Source organism: Halichoerus grypus, chromosome X, assembly GCF_964656455.1.
Source record: "Halichoerus grypus chromosome X, mHalGry1.hap1.1, whole genome shotgun sequence".
NCBI classification, from domain to species: domain Eukaryota; kingdom Metazoa; phylum Chordata; class Mammalia; order Carnivora; family Phocidae; genus Halichoerus; species Halichoerus grypus.
The window spans coordinates 125,212,151-125,233,005 of NC_135727.1; the positions used below are offsets into that span (position 1 = coordinate 125,212,151).

Genomic DNA, 20,855 nt, shown 5'->3' on the forward strand with positions numbered 1-20,855 from the left:
TCCTCTACCTAGAACAGCTCTCCTGTCCCCTGACGGGAAAGCTCCTATTCACCCTCCAGAATTCTCTTCTGTTCCACACTCTCTGTGCCACGTGCATTAATTTCCCCAGAGAGAGCTGGGGGCTTCCTCCTTGGCGATCAAAAGCATTCTCTTTTTCTCTCGTGTTTTTAAATGGTTGGTAAACAAAATAACAACACAAGATCCACCCTCGTAACAAATTTCCAGGGTACGGCCGAGGTACCCCGTGCAGAAGGTCGTACGGCAGATCTCTAGACATTTTTCGTCTTCCATCACTGAGACTTTATACACACCAAACCACGACTCCCCGTTTCTGCTCCCCCCCGCCCACCCCCGGGAACCACTGCTACCTTCTGCTTCTATGAGTTCAGCCCCTTGAGATGCCTCATATAAATGAAATGATGCAGTATGTCTTTCTGTGACCGGCTTCTTTCACTCAGCGTAACGTCCTCCAGATCCATCCATGTTGCTGCCTACGGCAGGACTTCCGCTTCAGAGGCCAGTGTGTGTACACGTCCCATTTTCTCCGTCCACTCGTCAGCTGATGGGCACTCAGGTGGCCTACTTGTCTTTGTCCTTCTCCCAGTGGAGCACGATGCTTCTGCGGCTAGGTAAGGGGCACAGGCCTGCTGGTAGCTCTGGCACCTCGGACAGGGGTCTGGGAAGGAGCCGATGCCCAATAATGTGACCCACTGCCTGTTTTGGTAAATCAAGAGTCAGGGGCACACAGCCACACGCCTTCGGTCACGCCGGGCCTAGGGCTGCTTGGCGCTCCCACGGCCCAGGGGAGTGACTGCGACACGGGCTGGGAGGCTCACAGGGCGGAAAATACTGCCCACCCGGCCCCTCCCTGGAAACACGAGCTAAGGCCTGAATGGCAGCTAAGTTACCACAAGGGGACGGGCAGGGGAAAGGGGGCCAGGACAGAAGCAGTCTCTACCGTGCCCGCCCTGGCGGCCCATCTCCTGGCCCTCACCCCCGTGGCCACCGGCCCTCACCGGACTGGAGAGGCTCTGCGTCTTTTCATCTGAGTTCGGATTTTCTGTTCCATCTGCCCAAGTCATCTGAGAATTAGCTAATAGAGAAGCTGGCAAGTAAGACAACATGGTCTGATTTGGGAGAGGAATACTGGCAGAAAAACTGTCAGTTTTTTTTTGTATGGTGCACGAGCTAAAAATGTAAGACAAAAGCTGGAAATAAAAGATTCCATTTATATAAAGTTCATAAACAGGCAACATTAATCTGTGGTGTGAGGGTCTGGATAGTGGTTACCTTTAGGGGTGGGGTACGGCCTGGAAGGGGCCACAAAGGGCTTCTGGGGGCCGGTCGCATTCTGTTCCTTGACCTGGGTGCTGGTTACAGAGGGAAGTTCCCTTGGCAAAAATTCATGGAGGTGTACACTCGTGATTTTTGCATTTTTATAGATAGATATTTACTTCCATAAAAAGCTCAGCTAAGAAAAGGGATTTCAGTCTGGCAGCACCTCAGAAGGTTAAACACAGAGTTTCCACGTGACCCAGCAATTCCACGCGCAGGCTTAGACCCAAGGGAACTGAAAACATGTCCGCACAAAGACTTACACACAAATGATCAGAGCAGCATTATTCCCACTAGCCAAAATGTGAAAACAACCCAAATGCCATCAACTGATGAACAGACTAGACCCCAAAAATGCAACTAAAGGACCTCACTAGCAACATTTCAACCTGGAAGCTTTGGGAAAATTGAAAAGGTAGTTTCTGACACTAACATAAGCACACACACATGCACGCGTGCGCGCGCGCGCACACACACACACACACACACACACTTTGAGGTTTCTATATCCTACAATCAGAAGTTTCTCCAACTAATTAGCTATCCTAATGCTTCAAGACTCCAGATGCCCTTGGCTCGTGAATAAAGATATGATCATACCACAGCTCTAACAAAGTGTCACAAGATACCACACAAAAAGCTTAGGACCCAAGGAAGAAAGGATCTAAGAATATGGAGTTCAGAGCCAGATCCTGGTCAGACGGCACCTAAAAGAAAAACAAACAAACAAAAAAACCTCAGAAAAGCTTCACTTCCTACAGCTTTGCCAGAAGTTCCAGAAGTCATCACATGCAGCCTCTACGAAGTCCCTTGTCTTGCAGCCCTTTGCACTGGCCGCTACGGTAACGGCCACCAGGCTGGGGGCCCCCCGTCAGGGAGGCTGCTTTGCTAGCCGTCCTTCTGCCCAGGTGCCCTGGAGTCCCCGGGAAGGTCCTGTGGGTCCAGGACACACGTGCGGGGACGGCCTCCTCCTTCCGCCATCTCTCTTCAACGTGGAAGTCCCACCTCCACTCCAAGAGAGGGCAGGACCCGTCCCCCACCCTGCCCTGCCTCACCTGCTGTCCTTCCCTTGGCCTCCTGTAGCCAGAAATCTTGCCTCAGGTTCTGGAAACCTCGTACGTCCAGAGCCCACGGCTCTGGCTCCCTGCCCTGAGCGACTGGAGGGCCACTCCTCTCTGACCCACGGCCACTCCTCTGTCACCTTCAGTGGCTTCTCTTCTCCCCACGCTCTGGCTCGAGTGCTTCCCAAAATGTGCCTGCACTGGATGAGTCACCTCGGTGCCAGGCCTGCGATCCCGTGATCACCGGCACGACCAGCTAACGTCACCCCTTCCTGGTCTCGTCTCCCCTCCGAGGGCGGCCAGGCCGGCTCCTTACCCGCACTCGCTTCGCTGACAGGCGGAGGGAACCAGGACCTCAAGCCGAATGAAGACCCCGTCCAGCCGGCTGCCTTCTTTCTGAGCCAGGATCGCTGTGCGCACAGCACCACGGCACACTTCCGGCATGTAATCCGATACAGGTGCACGCTAGCTTCAGATCACACAACACAGCCTGGTTCTCCTACTCCGCTCACGTGGACAGAGCAAGAAAACGGTTTTTGCCATGAAATTTGAGGCTGTAGCACACATTTGTTTCTCTGCCATTTCTGCTGCTCTGAATTCAAAGATTAAAAGAGGAAGTTTAAAATACAACAAATGGGGGCGCCCGGGGGGCTCAGTCCGTACAGCGTCCGACTCGTGATGCCGGCTTAGGTCATGATCTCAGGGTCCTGATCTCCTGGGTCATGGGATCGAGCCCCCCATCCGGCCCCAGCATTGGTGCTGGGCTCTGCCTCAGCACGGAGTCTGCTTGCAATTCTCGCCCAGTGCCTCTTCCACCACTTCCACGCCTGCACGTGCACACTCTCTCCCTCTCTCTAAAATAAGTATTTTCTTAAAATAATTTAAAAATAAAAATAAAACGGGGCGCCTGGGTGGCTTAGTCGTTAAGCGTCTGCCTTAGGCTCAGGTCGTGACCCGAGGGTCCTGGGATCGAGCCCCGCATCGGGCTCCCTGCTCGGCGGGAAGCCTGCTTCTCCCTCTCCCACTCCCCCTGCTTGTGTTCCCTCTCTCGCTGTGTCTCTCTCTGTCAAATAAATAAAATCTTTAAAAAAATAATAATAAATAAATAAATAAATAAAAAACATAACAAATGTACCGGGATTTTCTGTCCCCACAATACACACACACACACACACACACACACACACACACACACACACACTCTTTCCCATCCAGCCAGCGGGAAGACACAGAGAGGCCGTATCCATCTGTGGTTCTCCCTGTGCCTCCAGGCCCAGCAATGGCCTGCACGGAGTTCCTGCCACACCCGACTTTGGTCTCTTCGCCCACAGTTATAAAACCAGCACATGACCACATGCACAGGAACTGCCCTGTACATGTGGCTTTGCTGTCCTCACCCAATTTCTAGAATAACTACTGTATTTGAAGCGGCCAGTGCCCCACCCACATTCCTCAAAACCTTCCAGTAAGCTCCAGCTTATTCCTAACTGGATCTCTATGCCTGAAAGCGTTATTAGGAGCAGGTATTAACTGATGGCTCTCAGGAACTGGTGTATAAATACCCCCACTCCCTTACTCCCTGAATGGAGTCATTTCAAGGCATGTGTTTGATAAGGCAGAAAAGATTTACCACTGCGGGCCTGAGGCTGCTCTCCTTAGAAAGGCCTGCTGGCAAGGTTGGCCCTCGGCTAGCATGTGGGAACTTGCATTTCAAGAGGGTCCCCACCAGTCCCAGAACTGATGAGAATGGCTCACTGTGCCTGCACTGGTTGTCCAAATAATGTTATTGATGCTGAACTCCTGCTTTCTTTCTAAGAGACTGGAATTTTGATAATGAGCCACACAGCGGGTGCCTATAGGACCAACCTCCAATAAACTCATGGGTACTGAGACTCTAACGAGCTTGCCTATTCCCTTTGCTGATTCTGCCCTATATGCCTTGCTATAATAAATCATAGCCAGGAAGACAACTCTATGCTGTCCTGTGAGTACTCCTAGTTGAACCCAGAGATGATCCTGGGGACCCGGGACACAGCAAGCTCTGTTTCCTAGAGTTTCCAAAGCGTAGCGTTAGCTTCCAGTCGCCTATTGGGTGAGCTGTATTACCAGCCCAGCCTCTACTGGCTGCCTTCTTTCCCAGGTCACGCTTCCCCATGCCCCTCCCAGGAGACCCTGCACCTCCCACAAAGCTCCCTGCACTGGGATCCTTGTCTCCGGGGCCAATTCTGAGAGAATCCACATGAAGGCAGCGTGGCATTTTCTGTGTCAACCAGCAACGCCTTTGCCTCTGAAACCCATGAGTGAGGTTTTTATGGCTCTGTACAAACGGGCAAAACCTTCACGACCTGGGGCTAAGCGAGGAGTTCTCAGAAATGACACCAAAAGTATGATCCATAAAAGAAAAAATGGATAAATTATACCGATGGGCAAAGTCAAACTTCCCATCCATGTAAGAATTCAGGAAAACTCCCGGATACACTCAGTGGATTGCAGCGGATGAAGAGTCCATCAACACGGGGGGTCCGGGCTGTGCTGCGGCCTCTAGCAATTCTGGGGCGAGCTGAGCATCAGAACGGCCTGTCCTACGCTCCTCCACAGAACACTGGTGCCTGATCACTGCCTCGACTGGAGATGCACAAATTCCAGCGTGCGTCCGCATGACCAGCGCGGCTGGCCAGGGCCCCCCCCCCCCCCCAGCTTCAGCAGGTCTGTGGTGGGGCCCAGGGATCTGCATTTCTACCAAGCTCCCAGGGAGGCTGACTGATGCTGCCGGCCCACAGGTTGCACTTGGAGAACCACCAGCCCCTTCACCCTTTGTCCCCTCCTATTCCCCACTCTCCTGCGTGCCCTGCATCCTTCCCACTGTGTCTTAATCACTAATATTTTTAGTGTCAATCTTATTTATCAATAGCATTTTGTTGGAAGAATTACTTACAAGCTTGCTTCCTCCCATATCGGACTGTGAGTTCCTTGAGGTCAGAGGCCTGTTACTCACCCTTATTTATTATCTGGACATCTGACAAGCGTTTGCTGAGGCCCACTCTATAGTAATCCACTAAACCTAAAAAAGCTTAGCCAACCACCACATACTATCTCTATTCTACAAAAAGCATTACTAATACTATAATCCATCTATAAATATAGATTCTATAGAACAGTCAGCTAAATGCTTTTTTTTTAAAAAAGATTTTATTTATTTATTTGACAGAGAGAGAGAGAGAGCACAAGCAGGGGGGAGCGGCAGGCAGAGGGAGAGGGGGAAGCAGACTCCCCACCAAGCAAGGAGCCCGACGTGGGGCTCCATCCCAGGACCCCAGGATCATGACCCGAGCTGAAGACAAGACACTTAACCGACTGAGCCACCCAGGCGCCCCCTGTTAAATGCTTTTAACATCACTGCATAGACATGCTCAATAATACATACAAGAGAGATTTTATCTGTGCATATACTTAGGACGAAAAGAATATATAAACCAAGCTGAAGTCACTACACGTGTAAAATGCGAGTGGCTTTAAAACGTTTCTTTGACTATATGTCACCTTTCACACGCGCCATCCCACAGTTTTATGATTTATAACAATGCAAGTCTGAAGAGCATGACGAGCTTTCCCTACTAGGTTTGTAGGTTTTTATCCTAACTGCTCAATTCGTCTTGATTTTCCTTTATTATTTTTCAGCCGTGGAAAAAGTTGAGCTGACAAATACGCAGACAGATCTCCTCCCCCAGTGCAGCTGCCCTGTGGCCTGGCTGATGCCCAACCCCAGGCATTTGACACCGAATCCCTGGGGCCCCGGGAGCGGACTTTGAACCCAGCGTGGTGGCTAAAAGCACCGCGAGCCGACAGTTCCTTTAGGCAAACCCTTCCTCGCCATTCTTATCCAAGTGGAGGAGGTGAGAGGGACGTGGGTTGAAAACTCCCTTTAAACTCTCTCAAGACGTTTCTCTGGAATAAATTTTGATTAGCTGGCCAGAACATTTGCTAGAGCCATTCCAGTTCTTTTTTTTTTTTTTAATAAAGATTTTTATTTATTTGACAGAGACACAGCGAGACAGGGAACACAAGCAGGGGGAGAGGGAGAGGGAGAAGCAGGCTTCCCGCAGAGCAGGGAGCCCGACGCGGGGCTCGGTCCCAGGACCCTGGGATCATGACCTGAGCTGAAGGCAGACGCTTAACGACTGAGCCACCCAGGCGCCCTGTAGCCATTCCAGTTCTACACAAAGATTTCAACTATCAGACTACAATCCCAGACACAAGAAGCTCAACAAACCCCAACCAGCAGAAGTAAATAAATAAGCAAACCAGACCACACCAAGGCATATCATAATCAAATTGTTAAGACCAGTGAAAAGGAGGGTATCCTAAAAGCAGCAAAAGAAACAAGACACCCTGTACAGAGAAAACTCGGCAGCTCCATCCAACCGTGAGGCCGAACAGTGCACCGCTACCCGCACTGAACAAGGACGAGGCCTGCAACCCTAACGTCGCACGGAAGCCAGACATGAAGGGGTACACGAGTCCACTCATACAAAGTTCCAGCGAGCACAACGAATCTGTAGTAGCAGATGCCCTTGGGCTGGGAAGTGACGAAGAAGGGGACCTGCAGGTGGCTTCTGGGGACCGGTCATGTTCCAGTTCATCTGGGCCCTGGGTACCCAGGTGTGTTCACTGGGTGACAACTCAGCAAGCTGTGCGTTTCGGCTTTACACACTTTTCTGCACATGTATTTCAGGACAAACTTTAGTGAAGGGCAACGAGAATTAAGTCGCACTGCCTCACGTTACCGAAGGCAGACTCGTAGTTGGCCCGCTGCGACACTTCCTTGATGTGTCTGTGACATACCTTCTTCTCTCTTGAAATATCTATCACATCAGCTCTTACAAAAATGACCTCCCACCGAAATAATTCACGTGAAAAGTCTGAACTCTCTGACAAAGCAAAGGCCCTGGGGTTGGGCGACCCGCCGTGCAGTGGGCAGAGGATATGGGCTCCACGCTGCATGACAGGTCAGGACACGTTTCCCCCGCGCGAGAGGTAAAGGAGAGATGGCCACATCCTACACTGGCAAATGCTGGGTGCTCGCGGTGACAGCCAGACATCCAATCCCCACTGGCATTTGGGGGTTATTGCACCAAGTCTCCAGGCGATGCAGATGAATACGGGCATATACATTGTGGAAAATGAAAAAAATCAACACCCTCAAACTCATCATCAATACCCCCCAACTTACAATGAATATACCCAAACCTTGCATGAAGCTCACCGGATAGAGGGTGGGATGAGGGGAAGAAGGGAGGGAGAGAGGGAGAGAGACCACAGCATGAACAAATGAACAAATATGGAGCAATGAGAGAAGAGTGGAGCTTCAGAAGGGGCAAGAGGGAGGCAGCCACAGCCTGGGGAGCTGGCCCAAGGAGCGGCCAGCGCTAGGCCCCCCTCCCACAAAAGTTTGGGTTCTTACCATTGTATTCGCTATCCAATGCTGTGAAACAAATTACCCCAGAGCTTAGCAGCTTCAAACAATAAACACGTATGATTTTTCCAGTTTCTGTGGGTCAGAAATTCAGAAGCAGCTTGACTGGGTCCTTCTTCTTTTTTTTTTTTTTAAGATTTTATTCATTTACTTGAGAGAGAGAGAGAGAACACGAGCAGGGGAGAGAGGCAGAGGGAGAGGGAGAAGCAGACTCCCCGCTGAGCAGGGAGCCCGATGCAGGGCTCGATCCCAGGACCCCGGGATCATTGACCTGAGCCGAAGGCAGACGCTTCACCGGCCGAGCCCCCCCAGCGCCCCTGGTTGGATCCTTCCGGCTTGAGATCTCTCTCAGGGGGTGTGGTCAAGCTGTGAGCCACGGCTGCAGCTATCTGAAAAGGCCTGATGGGGTCAAGAGGACCCACTTACAAGATGGCTCCCAGACAGGGCTAGCAAGTCGGTGCTCGCTGCTGCTGGGAAGCCTCAGGTCCGCTCCCTCCTGCATCTCGGCAAGACTGCTAGCGTGTCTTAGGACCGGCAGCTGGCTTCCTCCAAAGCAGCTGATCCGAGGGAACACGGAGGAGGCAGTAGAGTGTCCTGTGACCCAGCCGTGGAAGGCCTCCGGCGTCACTTGCACGGTCCCCTGCTGGCCGCACAGGTCAGCCCCGAGTGACCAGTGTGGGAGGAGACCGCATGCGGGCCTGAGCACCAGGAGACGGGGTCACTGGGGCCCACTTTGGAGGCTGGCTCCCACACCAGTCAAACCTTCTCATCTCACCTCTCCACCTTGCTGGAAACCACACCAATTTCAAATTCATTTGAGATCACGGACTCTCGCTTTTTAAAATGCAGACACCTTTAGATGAGGGGCCATGATTCATTCACTCCTTCCAGCCGATGCTCCAGACTGGGCTCCCCAGAGGCACTGAGAGAGGAGCCCCCTGGTGGCCATGTGGCGAGGGGCCCAGGGCCACAGGTCCAATGAGAGTCCCAAAGACAGGGAAGCTCAGAGTCGAAGGATAGGCAGAAAGACTGAAAATTAACCTTTGCCTGGAGCCAAAAGAGACAGGGGAGGGCCTCCTCCTCCTCCTCCCCGCCTCCTCCTTCCCTCCAATCTTCCTCCTTCCTCCTTGGCCCGCCTCCAAGCTCCCAGCACATCGCACTCCTTCGGTTACAGCTTGGCTTCCACAGGACTGGGGAGCTGGTGTGGGACGTGACCCTCCCTCCATGGCATGCCTCCGACGGCCCCAGGGCCACACAGCTATTTGTCACGATTGGGAACACAGCCTGCGTGTTGGAAAGGGGATGAGGCCAACTGCATGTGGCCTCAAGTGACACAATAGACTCAGTGTTCTCACATCCCCACCGCAGAGGCAGGGAGGGAGGCCTGAGTCTCTGTGTTCCTGGTGTCAAGGGCCAAGGAATGAGAGTCTCCCCAGAGACTCCTCCTCACAATAAGAACAACTTTTTTTTTTTTTAAGATTTTATTTATTTGACAGAGAGAGACACAGCGAGGGAGGGAACACAAGCAGGGGGAGTGGGAGAGGGAGAAGCAGGCTTCCCACTGAGCAGGGATCTCGATGCGGGGCTCGATCCCAGGACCTTGGACCATGACCTGAGCCGAAGGCAGACACTTAACGACTGAGCCACCCAGGCGCCCCAAGAACAACTTTTTATAGGACTCCGTGTGCCAGGCACCATTTTTAGCACTTCACATATACTCAGTCGCTCGGGCTCTTGACATTCTCTGCATTAAATACTGTCACCCTCAGGTCCACGCCACAGATAAGCAAACTGAGGCAGAGGAGAGGTTCGGTCACAGGTTCAGGTCGCACGGAAGGTGAGTGGGGAGCCAGATTCGAGCCCAGGCCCCAAGGGCCCTTCCTCCCCAACAGCCTAGCAGGCCTTGGTCCTCTCCTGGCCTGAGAGCTACCTGCCTCCATTGACAGGGCGCTGCTGGCCGCTCCTCGCCTCGACTGTGCGGAGCTCACGCGGACCTAACGTGAAGGCAAACGCGCAGGGCTGCCCTCTGACCTCTGAAAATGCTGCCATGCCAGTCCCCTCGGGCTGCCCGAACAAAGGGCCCCAGACATGTCCTGTGCCACAGCTCTGGGGCCAGAAGTCAGAGACCAAAGGGACGGCAGGGTCGCTTCCTTCCGAGGGCGCCGAGGGAGAACCTGTCCCAGCCTGTCCTGGGCTTGCAGAGGGCGGTCTTCTCCCCACGTCCCTTCCCGCGGCCTTGTCTCCGTGCCTTCCTCTTCTTACCAGGACCGCGGCCATGCTGGAGGACAGCGACCTTAATGACCTCATTTCAACTTGATTACCTCTATACAGACCCTACTTCCAAAGAAGGTTGCCCTCGGAGGTCCCAGTGGGACCCCAGCGTATGAATTCGGAGGGCCACGATTCAGCTGCTGAAGACAGTGCTGGTGGGAAAGAGCACTCTGGGTCCCTCCCGCTCCGGGGACCTCTTCAGACGGAACTTCCATTGACCCTTTCCTCCACAACAACCCATTTTCTGCTTAGGTGGGGTATAAATAAAATTTAAACAGACACTCGAGATCTCTGTAAAGGCTAAATGCAGGCGGTCCTCGAACGCGGCTTTGGGGTGTTCCTCCTGGAGCTCTCAGAACAAGGCCACCGGGTGGCTTAACTGGGTTACCAAGGTGAGGGCTGACACGTGGTCCATTCGAAGGTTCTGGGCAAAAGGGGTGCTGGTGGAAGGCATGACTAAGCAAAGAGGAAAAATAGCTCGTCTGTCATCTTTGCGGTCGGCGCTCCTGTCTACTCACCACAAGCCCTCCCAACCAGGGGTACAAGGGAGGGAGGAAAACTGTTTCACAGTGAGCCGGAAGGGAAACGAAGAACCAAGAGGCAGGGCAACAGAGCCGGCCCACAGGGAGCCAGCTTCGACCTGCCGGGCGAGCACAGGGGGGCAGCCCCGGCCCGAGAGGGGAGCCGGCAGGTGCCGGGCCGCCGGGCGAGGGGCGCACTTCCCAAGCGGCTGAACAGAACGCGGCAGGTGCGTGCGCTTCTCCCTCCGGCCAAACCCCACGCGGCCCGCGGCCTCCGAGCGGGCCCGACACCATCCTCAGAAGGTCGAGGGCCTCCGTGGGACTTCGGGAGGGCTCACAGTCCCCTCTGACAGTGAAGGCTCGGGTCTCAAACTTCCAATGCAACTGACGACCAGGCTCTCTGCTCTCAAGAACGGCACCAAGACCTGCCCGACAGCAAGCAAGAGCCTCGGCGAGCGAGCTGCAGTGTGAGTCTGTCCGGAGGGAAGGACAGGCAACAGAGTGCTGCGAAGTCAGAGGCCTGGGCCAGCTCATGTGGTCACCCAGGTCACTGTTCACCCGGCCACCATCCCAGCCTCCTCACCGGCCACCCCGCTTTCTCTCTTGCGCACCTCTGACTCTTCTTACGACAGCCAGAGTCACCCTTTCAAATGCAAGTCCCCGCGTGCCACTCGCACAGCCGAAAGCATCCAGCAGCTCTCCGGCACACTGAGAATAATCCAGGATGGGTGCCCCTCCTGCCATGTCCCTGCATGGTCGGCCCCGGCCACCCCTCAGGGCACCTTTCCCACCATGTGATCTCTGGGCTGCTCTTCTCTGGACATGCCGACCTCCTTGCTGTTCTTCAAACGCCTTGCCTCGGGCCCTTTGCACTGGCTGTTCCCCTGAACACTCAGGGCCTAGAAAAATCCGGGCCTAGACACATGGCAGGGATCCAACAAATATTCGCTGAACAAGGAAGTAAATGAGGGAGTGAATGCATGAATGAATACTGAGGCTCATGTCTTATGGAAACATCTTTGCAGCCAGATATGAAAGCAGACATATCATAGGATTCCTACGTGTATGAAATTCAAGAACAGGCAAAAGTAAACCGTGCTGACACAAATCAGACTAGTGGCTGCCTCTGCCAGAGGGTTTGGCTAAAGGAGGGTGAGATGGGGCCCTCTGGGGGTGCTGGAAATATTCTGTCAAAACCACCTGAATTAAAAATCCATGCATTTTGCTCCACGCAAATTACCTCCCAATAAAGCAAACCAACAAAGCACTATATACATTCTAGAGATGGGTGTATTTGCACATTTTCAGAAACCATATCCCACGCAAGTTAGCAGCAGCTACCTTTGGGAGGAGGCCCCGGGGACTGGGAATGCGAAGAAAGCTTCGATTTCTTTCCATAACTTTGATCCTGCCGGAAACTCTCACTAGCTGTATGTAACACGGAAAACAAGTCATTCAAAAATACTTCTCACGATCTGTGAAGGAAACCCACTCCTGCCCTTAGAAAGGAAAGTTTATCTCCGCCATCCACTGAAAGAGCGGTTAAGCAGCCGTTTGATAACAAGGTCTCCCCGCACCCTGCACGGCAGCACCTGCTGAGGGAGAGTGGGGGGGGCAGACTCTCCCCCAACACCTGCCCCCACGGGTGGGGGGAAAACGGATAAGCCTCGCCGCGAACTAACACCACTCGATCTGGCTCGGGAGGGTGGAGGGGTGGAGGAGAGGTGGTGTGCGGGGAACCTCCGCACCAGCAGGCCTCAGGTGGGGTCTCGGGTCTCGGGTCTCGGTTAAAAGCATTAAAAATGCTTTTAACCCGGAGCTCAGGTTAAAAATGCTCCCGCTGGGCCTCACCCCCAGACCTACTCAGTCAGAATCCCCACATGTCCCAGAGTCCACATTTCTTTTCTTTTTTTAAAAGATTTTATTAATTTTATTTATTTATTTTTGAGAGAGAGTGTGCAAGTGGTGGGAGGGGCAGAGGGAGAGAGAGAATCTCAAGCAGACTCCACACTGAGCGCGGAGCCCAATGCAGAGCTCGATCTCACGACTCTGAGATCATAACCTGAGTCGAAACTAAGAGTTGGATGCTTAACCGACTGAGCCACCCAGGCGCCGCCCCCTTTTCTATCTTGTTAAAAAAAACTTTCTATTACGAACATTTTCAAATACAGAAAACATTATCCAGAAGAGTCCAATGAATAACACCAATCAAATTCAAATTCAGTAAGTGTTCCCATTTGGCCATATTTGCCTCACCTTTTGCTCTCCCCGTTTAACTGAACCATTTACAAATAAATTACTTATCTAGAGCAGTGGTTTTCATAGTGTGATCTAGGGATACCTTGGGGTCCCCAAGACCCTTTAGGGGATCCATGCTGTCAAAAATATTTTTATAGGGGCACCTGGGTGGTTCAGTTGGTTAAGCATAGTGTCTTCGGCTCAGGTCATGATCCTGGAGTCCTGGGATCGAGTCCCGTACGGGCTCCCTGCTCAGCGGGAGCCTGCTTCTCCCTCTGTCCCTCACCCCCCTCTCTCTCTCAAATAAATAAATAAAATCTTTAAAAAAAATTTTTTTAATATTTTTATAATAATCTTAAATTGTTATTTGCCCTTTTCTCATTCTCATTCTCTTCTGAGTGTACAGTAGAATTTTCCTGAGGCTACAGATTGAATGTAGAAGCAGGGATGAGAATTCATCTGTCTTGTATCCAGCCATACATTAAAGAGATCTCCAAAAATGTTTTTAAAAAGTTTCAGTAACTTGTCGCCGTCATGACACTTCATCCCCAAATACTTCAGTGTGCATCACCAAAAATAAATAAATAAATAAATAAGACTCTTGTACATACTCACGTGTTAGTTATCTATTGCTGTATAAGAAATTCCCCCAAAACATGGCAGCAGGCAACACATGCATTATCTCACTGACTCTGTGTCAGGAATCCCGGAATGGCTTAGCTGGATGCCTACCACCCCACAAGATTATCACATCTAATGAAACTTCCAGTAGTTTCCTTATATCATCTAACAGCTGGTCACATAAAAATAACCCCAGGCGTCCCCAAGTGCCTATTACAGATGTTTGTTCAGGCCAGGGCCCAATCAGGGGCTCCAAGTTACATCTCGTTATTGTCATGGACTGAATGTGTCCTCCCAAAATTCGTCTGTTGAAACCGACCCCCTAATGGGATGGTATTTGGAGACGGGGCCTCTGGGAGGTGATCAGGTCCTGAAGGTGGAGCCCTCGGGATGGGACGAGTGCCCTATAAAAGAGACCCCAGAGAACTAGCTATTCAGTCTCTTCCTGCCACGTGAGGAGGTGAGGAGAAGGTGGCCGTCTGCGACCCAGAAGAGGGACCTCACCGGAAGCCAACGGTGCCAGCCTCCAATGCTGTGAGAAGTCATGGGCTGCTGGGGATGAGCCCCCTAGTCTCTGGTCTCTGTCGCAGCAACAGAGGGGACTGGGACACTTTCTCAGTCTCTTAAGTCTCTTTCATGGTGAATACCCTCCTTTTTCAATCTTCTTTCACGAATTGGACTTGCTGCAGAGACGGGGCCAGAAGGCCCAGCAAGGGTTCCAAGCCCCCTGAGCCACACGGGAGCGGGGGGCTGGCTCCGGGACAGGCTGAGCGGGGACCCGCCGCCCGGCCTCCCGCACAGCGGGCCAAACCGCCCGCCGAGACCGATTTTTATGGGGCCTGGAAGAGTGAGAGCGAAGGCTGACGGCAAGGGAAGGGGGGGAGGGGGGACGGGCACAGAGTGGTCCCAGCCCGGGGGACGGGGGTCTCCCGGCCATTCTAAGCCTCCCACGGCCACCCGCGCCGCACACGGCCCACACCTTGCAATGCCACTGCCATCACTGCTTCCTGTCTCTTGGGGGTCTTCCAGCTTGCAGACCCTCTGACATCCCTCCGATCCCCCCTCGAAAGCCAAGGAAGCAGCAGGACCAGCAAGCAGGACCAGCAGCCACGCTGCCCGCCCCCTCGTGCGGCTACAGAGGGCACCGGGCCGGGCGGCCCCTCTCCCTGGCACTCTCCTGTCTGCCCAGCTAGCTTCCCAGTCACAACCGGCGCACAAACAGGCCTCCCCTTTCGGACCGAAGCTACTTCTGGAACCCCACAGCGTAAAAAAGCTTTCGCGTTGTATTTTCCGATATACAGACGCGATGAAAGGGAATCGGATCTCTGATCAAGGGCTTAGCATCAAACAAATCATAGGAAAATGACTTCTAGAATACTGAAGCTAGAAGAACTTTTAGAGATCATCCAGATCAGTGGTTCTCGACCAGGGGCAATGCTCCCTACCCCAGGGGGAGAGGTGGCAGCATCTAGAGACATTCTGGTTGTCCCGGCTGGGGGAGGGGCGCTACTGGCACCTAGTGAGTGGAGCCCAGGGATGCTGCCCAGCCTCCCACAGTGCGCAGGACGCCCCCCCCAACAGATTTATTCAGCCCCAAAGGTCAACAGTGCTGAGGCGGAGAAACCCTGATCTAAATTTCTTGGTTACTTTGAGGAAGAGATAATTAAGGCCCAAAGGCACAAAGTAACGTGCCCAAGGTTACACAGTCCGGAAGCCAGAGTAGAATCCAGGTCTCTACATCCAACTCTATCACCCGTTCTGCTCTGTCTAGGGCTGGATGAGGGAGAAGGAAGGAAGGGACCCAAGGATCTTAATCCCTGTGGCCAACCTGAACCAAATGAAGGAAATTGCAATAAACAAATTGCTGAATTACTACAACAACACATCAGGGTGTCCAAACTTTGTAAGAAATGCCATATACAAAATTACACCAGATACAAAAATTAATTCGAAATAGATTAAAGACTTGAACATTAGACCTGACACCATAAAACTCCTAGAAGAAAACCTAGGCGATAAGCTCCTTGACATAGGTCTTGGCGATGATTTTTGGAATCTGACACCAAAAGTCAAAGAAACAAAAGCAAAGATAAGTAAGTGGGACTACATCATATTAAAAAGCTCCACACAGCAAAAGAATTCATCTACAGAATGAAAAGGCAACCTACTGAATGGGAGAAAACATTTGCAAAGCATCTATCTGATAAGAAGCTAATATCCAAAATATAAAGGATACAATTCAACAGAAAAAAAAAAATCTGATCAAAAAATGGGCAGAAGATCTAAATAGACATTGTTCCAAGAAGACAGGCAGATGGCCAACGGGCACATGAAAAGATGATCAACATCACTAATCATCAGGGAAATGCAAATCAAAGCCACAACTAAGTAACACCGCACACCTATTAGAATGGCTATTAACAAAAGGACCAGAAATAACAAGCGTTGGCAAGGATGTAGAGAAAAGGGACCCCTCGTGCACTGTCGGTAGGAATGAAAATTAGTGCCCCCACTGTGGAAGACAGTACGGAGGCTCCTCAAAAAAACTAAAAATAGAACTACCATACGACCCAGGAATTCCACTTCTGGGTATTTACAGAAGGAAACAAAAACACTAACTCAAAAAGACATTCACACCGCTATGTTCATTGTAGCATTATTTACAATAGCCAAGGCACGGGAACCACCTAAGTGTCTGTCGATGGATGAATGGATAAAGAAACTGTGGTATATATTTACAGTGGAATATTATTCGGCCATAAGAAAAAATGGGGGTGCCTGAGCGGCTCAGTCATTAAGCGTCTGCCTTTGGCTCAGGTCATGATCCCAGGGTCCTGGGATCGACCCCGCATCGGGCTCCCCCGCTTTGCGGGAAGTCTGCTTCTCCCTTCCCCACTCCCCCTTGTGCTTGTGTTCCCTCTCTCGCTGTGTCTCTGTCAAATAAATAAATAAAATCTTTAAAAAAAAAAAAAAAAGAATGAATGAAAGCTTGCTATTTGCAACATGGATGGACCTCGAGGGCATTATGCTAAGGGGAAGTAAGGCAGGCAGACAGAGAAAGTCAAATACTGTAGGATCCCTCTTATATGTGGAATCGAAGGGGGAAAAAAGCTCACAGAGAACAGACTGGTGGTTGCCAAAGGCAGGGGGGTAGGGGGTGGGAGAAATAAAAAATTTTTTAATTGAAGCTTCAAGCATGGTTGGATCCAGGAACTTGAAAATGGTTAATGAAAAATGAAGCTCAGTTACCAGCTAGGTAATGAAAATTGCTAGCTAGCTCCTTGAGAATGATTTCAGCCCGAAACGTGCTGCCAAATCCAGTTCATCCCTGACTCCTCCACCAGCGGGAACCGCAGAGGCCCCGCCGATGGTTTAACCCCCTCTGGGGTGAGCAAGGTGGCTCTCCCAGGCCTTCAGGACGTGTGCAACTGCAAAACATTGACCGATTTCTTAAACGGTAACTAAATACTCCCAGTACCACGCCCAGTGCTGGAGATGGAGGAATGAACAATACATACACAAATCCCAGGCTTCCTGGACCTCATATTCTAGCAGGGAGAAACAGACTCGAAACACAATAAATAAGTAAATTACTAAAAAATTTAAAAAGAAGAAAAAAACCACAATGAGATACCATAACTACCTACCAGAATGGTTAAAATTTTTTTAAAAACTGACAATAACCAAGGGGCTGGCAGGGAATAATTTACATACGATAAGACTCATTCACTTAAAAAAAAAATAAACACGAAGAGATAACCCCTACATACCTACGAGCATGGCTAAAATTAAAAACAAAACAAAACCAAGGTGCTGGCAAGGATCCTTGAGCAACTGAAATTCTCATACATTGCTGGCAGAAATGCAAAATGGTACGCCCACCTTGGAAAATAGCTTGGCATTTTCTTATATAAGCACAATTTTTTTTTTAAGATTTTATTTATTTATTTGACAGAGAGAGACACAGCGAGAGAGGGAACACAGCAGAGGGAGTGGGAGAGGGAGAAGCAGGCTTCCCGCTGAGCAGGGAGGCCGACTTGGGGCTCCATCCCAGGACCCTGGGACCATGACCTGAGCCGAAGGCAGACGCTTAACGACTGAGCCACCCAGGTGCCCCTATAAGCACAATTTTTTAAAAAGACTACAGAAGCAAAGACACAGCTGTAGAGATAGAAACATGAATGGATGGATATATAAATATATAGGCGTGGATATGGACAAAGATAGGATTTTGACATTTGGATCTCTAGGCTGAAGTATATGCAAGACCACGTCCCAATATCTTGCCAGCTCATTTTCTGACATAGCATGAATTTCACAGAAACATTATTTTGATTTTAGCAAAATCAAAGGTAAGTCTCACTGACTTCACCCCATCCCCATTTTTCTTTGCTGACTTCACCCCATCTCCATCCCCGTTTTTCTTTAAACAGGGCTCACATCCTCTTTGATCCTTGATGTCTTCTGAATGGCAATCTTATAAAGTTCTAAGTTGGAAGAGAATTCCCCATTGTTTTTATAGCTTCTCCTTACTCTGAAATAAATAATCAGAGCAAATCAACTGAAATTTGGTTAGAAAATAAAACAGAGAGAGGAAGTCTATAATCCCCTTCTTAGAGCCAAAGCTATCTGGGCTGCCTGACAGTAAGCCCACCGCCAAGGGGAAAAGAATAAAAAACCTTTATAGTACCAACTAAAATAGCACTGCTTTTTAACACTGTCCTCCAACAGCTGCTGGGGAATCAAATTATTCATGGTGTGAGTTCCAGTACAATTTACTGCCACCCAACTTCCAGAGGGGTCATGTTTTACAGATTCTCCTCCTAAGGGTGCCCACCCATGTCCCCGCCTCAGGCCCTATTTGAACCAGAGAAAGGAATGTAAACAGGTCAGAACGCTTAACAGAGTCCATTAAACGCCCCCCCACCGGCCAGAACTGAAAAGTCACCTGACCCCCCTCCATCTGCCGCTGAGTCATCAAGCCCCTTCTTCCAGCAGGCTAATTATTCAAAACGGAAATTAAAAAAACACTGGGAATTCTTCGGTTTGGGTGTTCATCCCCACCCCACCCCCTTCTAAAAACCATTTTGTTCTTCAGAGATGTAGCTGATTCGCTCTTACACTCGCAGTTAATCTTCGGAGGTTGCATTTTATTTTATTGAATACTGTTATTTTCCAATCTACTTAAAACACCTGGAGGGGGGAAAAATGCCTTTCTGACATATCCCCTTTAAACGCTGGAACCTTGCAAAATAATGCAAAACGATTTATATTGCACATTTAGCTCTTTAAATTGCTAACCAGTAAGTTTCCATCCCATTCAGAGCAAAGCAGCTTTTGCTTTACGAGAAATCAGGCTAAATACTGAGGACAAACCCCTGGAAGGAGAATCAGTAAACGTGTCATTATTTAAGAAGCACAATGACAGCCAGAAAGCAGGTGACGGCTATCTTTGACAAGCCCCTTTCTCTCTCCATTCCAGATTTTTTTCTCTCCCGAGCAAGAGGCCCCGGTCTTCCCGTCTGGCCCCTGCGCGCTCTCCCGGGGGGCATGCCAAGCTCCAAGTCACGCGTGGGCCTGCAACACCCCCGCACCCCGGCAGCCCCGCCTGGTGCACGCAGCAGCCGCAGCGGCCAAAGACCCCCACTTTCGCTTTCTGGGGCGTCGACGGGCCGCGGGCCTGCAGACCCGGGCTGCGCCGGCAGAGTGGGCGCCGCGCGTCCCTTACCTGCAGTGCCGCATGGCGCATCCCCGCCGCCCACCTGCACAGCATCCTAGAGCATCCTTTCTTCGGCGCGACGGCTGCGAGCGCGGTGACGTCACCGGAGGCGGGCCCCACGCCGCCACGTGACGCCCTCGGGGCGAGGCGGGGAGGGGGCGGGGGGCGAGGAAGACCCTGGAAGTCCCCGGCGGTGAGGAGCAAGTGGCCGGGAAGCCCCGCTCCGGCCTCGCTTCTGGGCCGCCTGCCTGAACGTGCGCAGCTTTCCCGGCCTTTCACCGACTGTGGGAAACGAGCAGCACACAGAAGGAGAAATCCAAATGATTACAGGCTCCAAGCATGTAATAGGATTTCAAAAGAGTTAGCAATAAAGGGATTAGTAATGAAAGGGAACAATTTAGTGTTTTATTTTTTAAAAGTCTTTATCAAAGGCAACGGAGAAATATATTTTGTGTACATCAAAATGACAGTTAAAATATAAAGTGCATGGAAATACTTAGCACAGAGGGTCAGTGTTTCAAATCATTTATCAAATATATCAAATACTTTAATTTGAAGCATATTCATTATGGAATATTATGCTAACTGCACTAATGACTAATGCTTTTATTTACTCTCAATAGCTACATTCTAATATTAACTTGCATTTGCCACAGGGAAAAAAAAGGGATACCACATATTCATACTACTTACTGGAATATTTGCTGACTTAAAGCACTATTGCATGAGCATGGTTGTACTTGTGTGTTTTCTTAAACCTTCTGGCAAGGAATCTGATCTCTCAGACATGAAAGAGTTAATTCACAATAACTCATTATTTCACGCTTTTTAATTTTTATCACATTCTGCAGAAGTGAGTCCTGTTACTATTACAGAAAATATGCACGATGTCAACATTTCTCATTCACAACTGAAACAGCCTTGCCTAGAAAGCCTTAGAAAATTCCAACAGTGATCATGTAAACCTGAAATGGCGTATTTCAAACTTAAGCAGTGAACCCATTAAGTTTTCTTCTGCCAAACCATATAAACGGTTTTGAAATGCGGAAGGACAAAGGCAGAAACTGGTCTTACTTGTATTCCCGTTTCAGATACTAGTTTACTTTCCATAAAGTTTAAGTCACAATTTTAACATTGCCTCACCTCCTACCCCCGAAAGAGATGTGAAATAGATGGTTTTACAAGCAGGCAAGAGTTACCTACTTGCTATTTACTCCAGCCGCTTTGGTGTCCTTCTATATTTAACCCGGGCCCTTTTGCCACCATTCCCTCCAGACTAACCAAATCTCCGTTCAGAAGGTCAGCCTCTTAATTTGGGACATATATATGGGCCCTCGCCCCTCACAACGACCTATTATTTTCTGCACCGGATTTTAAAACCCAACAATGGGGCCGGTCCTGTGGTTTTCTAGTCACTCCTCTGAAGCTTGTTTTTCTAGGTGATAAGTAACTTACCTTTTGCTTTCTGGTTCCGGAGATACAAAAATAAATAAATAAATAAAACGCTAGCGCAATCCCCCGCTCCCGTGGGTGGAGGGTCTCACGGAGACGGAGTCTGACAGGCTCACTTTCCTGCCCCAGGCAGATGTCGATTTCATGCTCCGGCGCCCAGGGCG

At 50.5% G+C, this 20,855-nt stretch overlaps 1 protein-coding gene across 2 annotated transcripts in view; it reads right to left on the bottom strand.

Annotated features, from left to right (window-relative positions):
- Positions 1-20,827, bottom strand: part of CLCN4 (chloride voltage-gated channel 4) — a 63,535-nt gene extending 42,708 nt beyond the window's left edge. For both annotated transcript variants that reach the window (XM_036068845.2, XM_036068844.2), the window contains exons 1-2: positions 20,695-20,827; positions 19,249-19,521 (exon numbers count right to left, since the gene is read on the bottom strand). Coding sequence is in view for 1 of the 2 variants with exons in the window: in XM_036068844.2 (XP_035924737.1) it covers positions 19,249-19,262 (14 nt within the window). In the remaining variant the exon portion in view is untranslated. The remainder of the gene's footprint in view (positions 1-19,248; positions 19,522-20,694) is intronic.
- Between the last annotated feature and the right edge of the window lie 28 nt (positions 20,828-20,855).